This window comes from Myotis davidii, unplaced genomic scaffold (assembly GCF_000327345.1).
Source record: "Myotis davidii unplaced genomic scaffold, ASM32734v1 scaffold469, whole genome shotgun sequence".
Lineage (NCBI taxonomy): Eukaryota > Metazoa > Chordata > Mammalia > Chiroptera > Vespertilionidae > Myotis > Myotis davidii.
This window is the reverse complement of record NW_006299722.1, coordinates 209,866-211,948: the sequence shown is the minus strand read 5'-3', so window position 1 is coordinate 211,948 and position 2,083 is coordinate 209,866. Positions and strand designations below refer to the sequence as shown.

Here is a 2,083-nt window from a genome sequence, read left to right as displayed (position 1 = left end):
AAGCTCCAGGTGAAGTGGAGAGAGCACACGGCCATTAGGAAGTCGGTCCCGGAAGGCAGCACATGATTTCACTACAGAAAAAGAAAGGAGGAGTAAGACCGCCATGTGAGGTGCAAAGACATTCATCTGCAGAAAGGATGAGAGTGAGTGGAGGCACCTGCGCATGTGGGGGCGGCCGGGCTCCAGTCCCCCTGGGGCGTACAGCGCAGAGAGGCGGCCCCTCTGAGCTCATAGCCGGGCTCACAGCTGTACAGCACCTCCTGCCCAGGGGAAAAGCTGTCCTTGTCGCTGGGGCTGTGCTGGCCATGCAGGATTCCTGGAGGCCGCTGACAAACTGGGGGAAGAACAAGCACAGAGTTCCTGTCAGTTATGGGGAATATTCTTTGCTAAATCTTAACTCATCCAAGGAGTCAGAAACTCATAGGTAGAGGGGTTCCGGTCTAACAAAGGGTCTGACACACATGCATTCTATTCCTGGCACGTGATTTGGATGATTTCTTTAACCTCTGAAAGACCAAGCTAACTTCTCTGTCAGATGGGTAAGAGAATAGCACTCTTTCTAAGGAGGATTGTACAGAGTCGATGAGATAAAGCACAGAGAGTGCTCATTACACAGCTGACCAGAAGGCTCACATCCTTTTTCAGTCTGAGAGCTGGTGCTTTGCCCTGCGAATTACTCAGTAGGAGCATCCCCAATGCCCCCGTCCCTGATGAATTAGGCTCTTGCTCTCCAGGATGAAGGCACACTCACTGCAGTGAGGGCACCCACACACCTTCTTCCTTTCATGCTTCATGCTTCACCCCTAGAAACTTTACTCACACTGCTCAGCCCACATCTCCCTCCCAGAACAAACACTAATCCGGGGGTCCTCCCACAGCTCCTGTCACCTGCAGGCCCCCTCAAAGCCTCAGTCAGACTCACCCGGGGAGCAGCTGGGCAGCTCGGGCTCCCATCTGTTTTGGGCCTGGCAGCGCACACTGGAGGGGCCTTTCATGACAAAGCCAGGCTGACACCTAAACCTCACGATGTCATTTAAGGAGAACAAGCTTCTGTTCTCAGACTCCCTTATTCCATTTTCAACGTGCGGAGGCGTGCACTTATTAGGTACGATGCACTGAGGGGCAGGGCCGCTCCACAAGCCCACTTGATCTTTGCTGGTGCAATATATTGACTTCTCGCCCACGAGTTCAAACTTTTCCCTTCCTTTTCTGTCATTGCAGTGATAGGTCACCACTATTCCGTATGGAAAATCGTCTCCGCTGTTGCCAGCAAAATATCCATTGTCGATGGTTGGTGGTGTCTTACATTGAATAACTGGGAAAAGGAAAAGCCATTTAAATGATAGTGAATTGAAATAACTACTGAGAGCAATCCACTGTCACTAAACTGCTACTATTTTTACACTCGTCATTTGCTTTTAATCTTTGGTAACATGTAGATTAGGTTTTCCAAAGTTGCAATTTAGGTGGGCATAATAAAAAGCATAATTCTGCTTTTCCTACTTAGATTATTTCCTATGAACATATCCATATAGTAATACAATTCACATTTTTTTCATTACAAATAACTCTTTGATTATATTATATCATAGTTTACACAGTTTCCCCCTACTCTTTTCCAAATGCCCTCTTAATTTTTATTTTTGTTATAAATGAGACTAGTATAGCTTTTAAAAAAAATAAAATCAAAATACCCTTAATAATAATATATCCATATAGTAATACAATTCACATTTTTTTTCATCATAGTTTACACAGTTTCCCCCTACTCTTTTCCAAATGCCCTCTTAATTTTTATTTTTGTTATAAATGAGACTAGTATAGCTTTAAAAAAAATCAAAATACCCTTAATAATAAAAAAAGTATAAGGAGAAAAGGCTAAAGGAGTTAGTCACCACCAAACCAGTATTACATGAAATGTTGAAGGGTATTCTTTAAGAAGAAGAAGAAGAGGGAAAAGAAAAAAGATAAAACATATGAACAATAAAATGGCAACAAATACATATCTATCAACAGTTGAATCTAAAAATCAAAAGAATACGAAATCTAATGAAGAAACTAAACTGGTGAATAAAATAGAATC

General features: G+C 43.1%; 1 protein-coding gene across 1 annotated transcript in view; it reads right to left on the bottom strand.

Moving 5' to 3' along the window:
* Positions 1–2,083, bottom strand: part of LOC102768212 (complement receptor type 1-like) — a gene marked incomplete at its 3' end in the record, with an annotated part of 135,542 nt that overhangs the window by 82,181 nt on the left and 51,278 nt on the right. The window contains exons 27-29 of the mRNA XM_015571895.1: positions 923–1,315; positions 158–334; positions 5–71 (exon numbers count right to left, since the gene is read on the bottom strand). Of these exons, the coding sequence (XP_015427381.1) occupies positions 5–71; positions 158–334; positions 923–1,315 (637 nt within the window). The remainder of the gene's footprint in view (positions 1–4; positions 72–157; positions 335–922; positions 1,316–2,083) is intronic.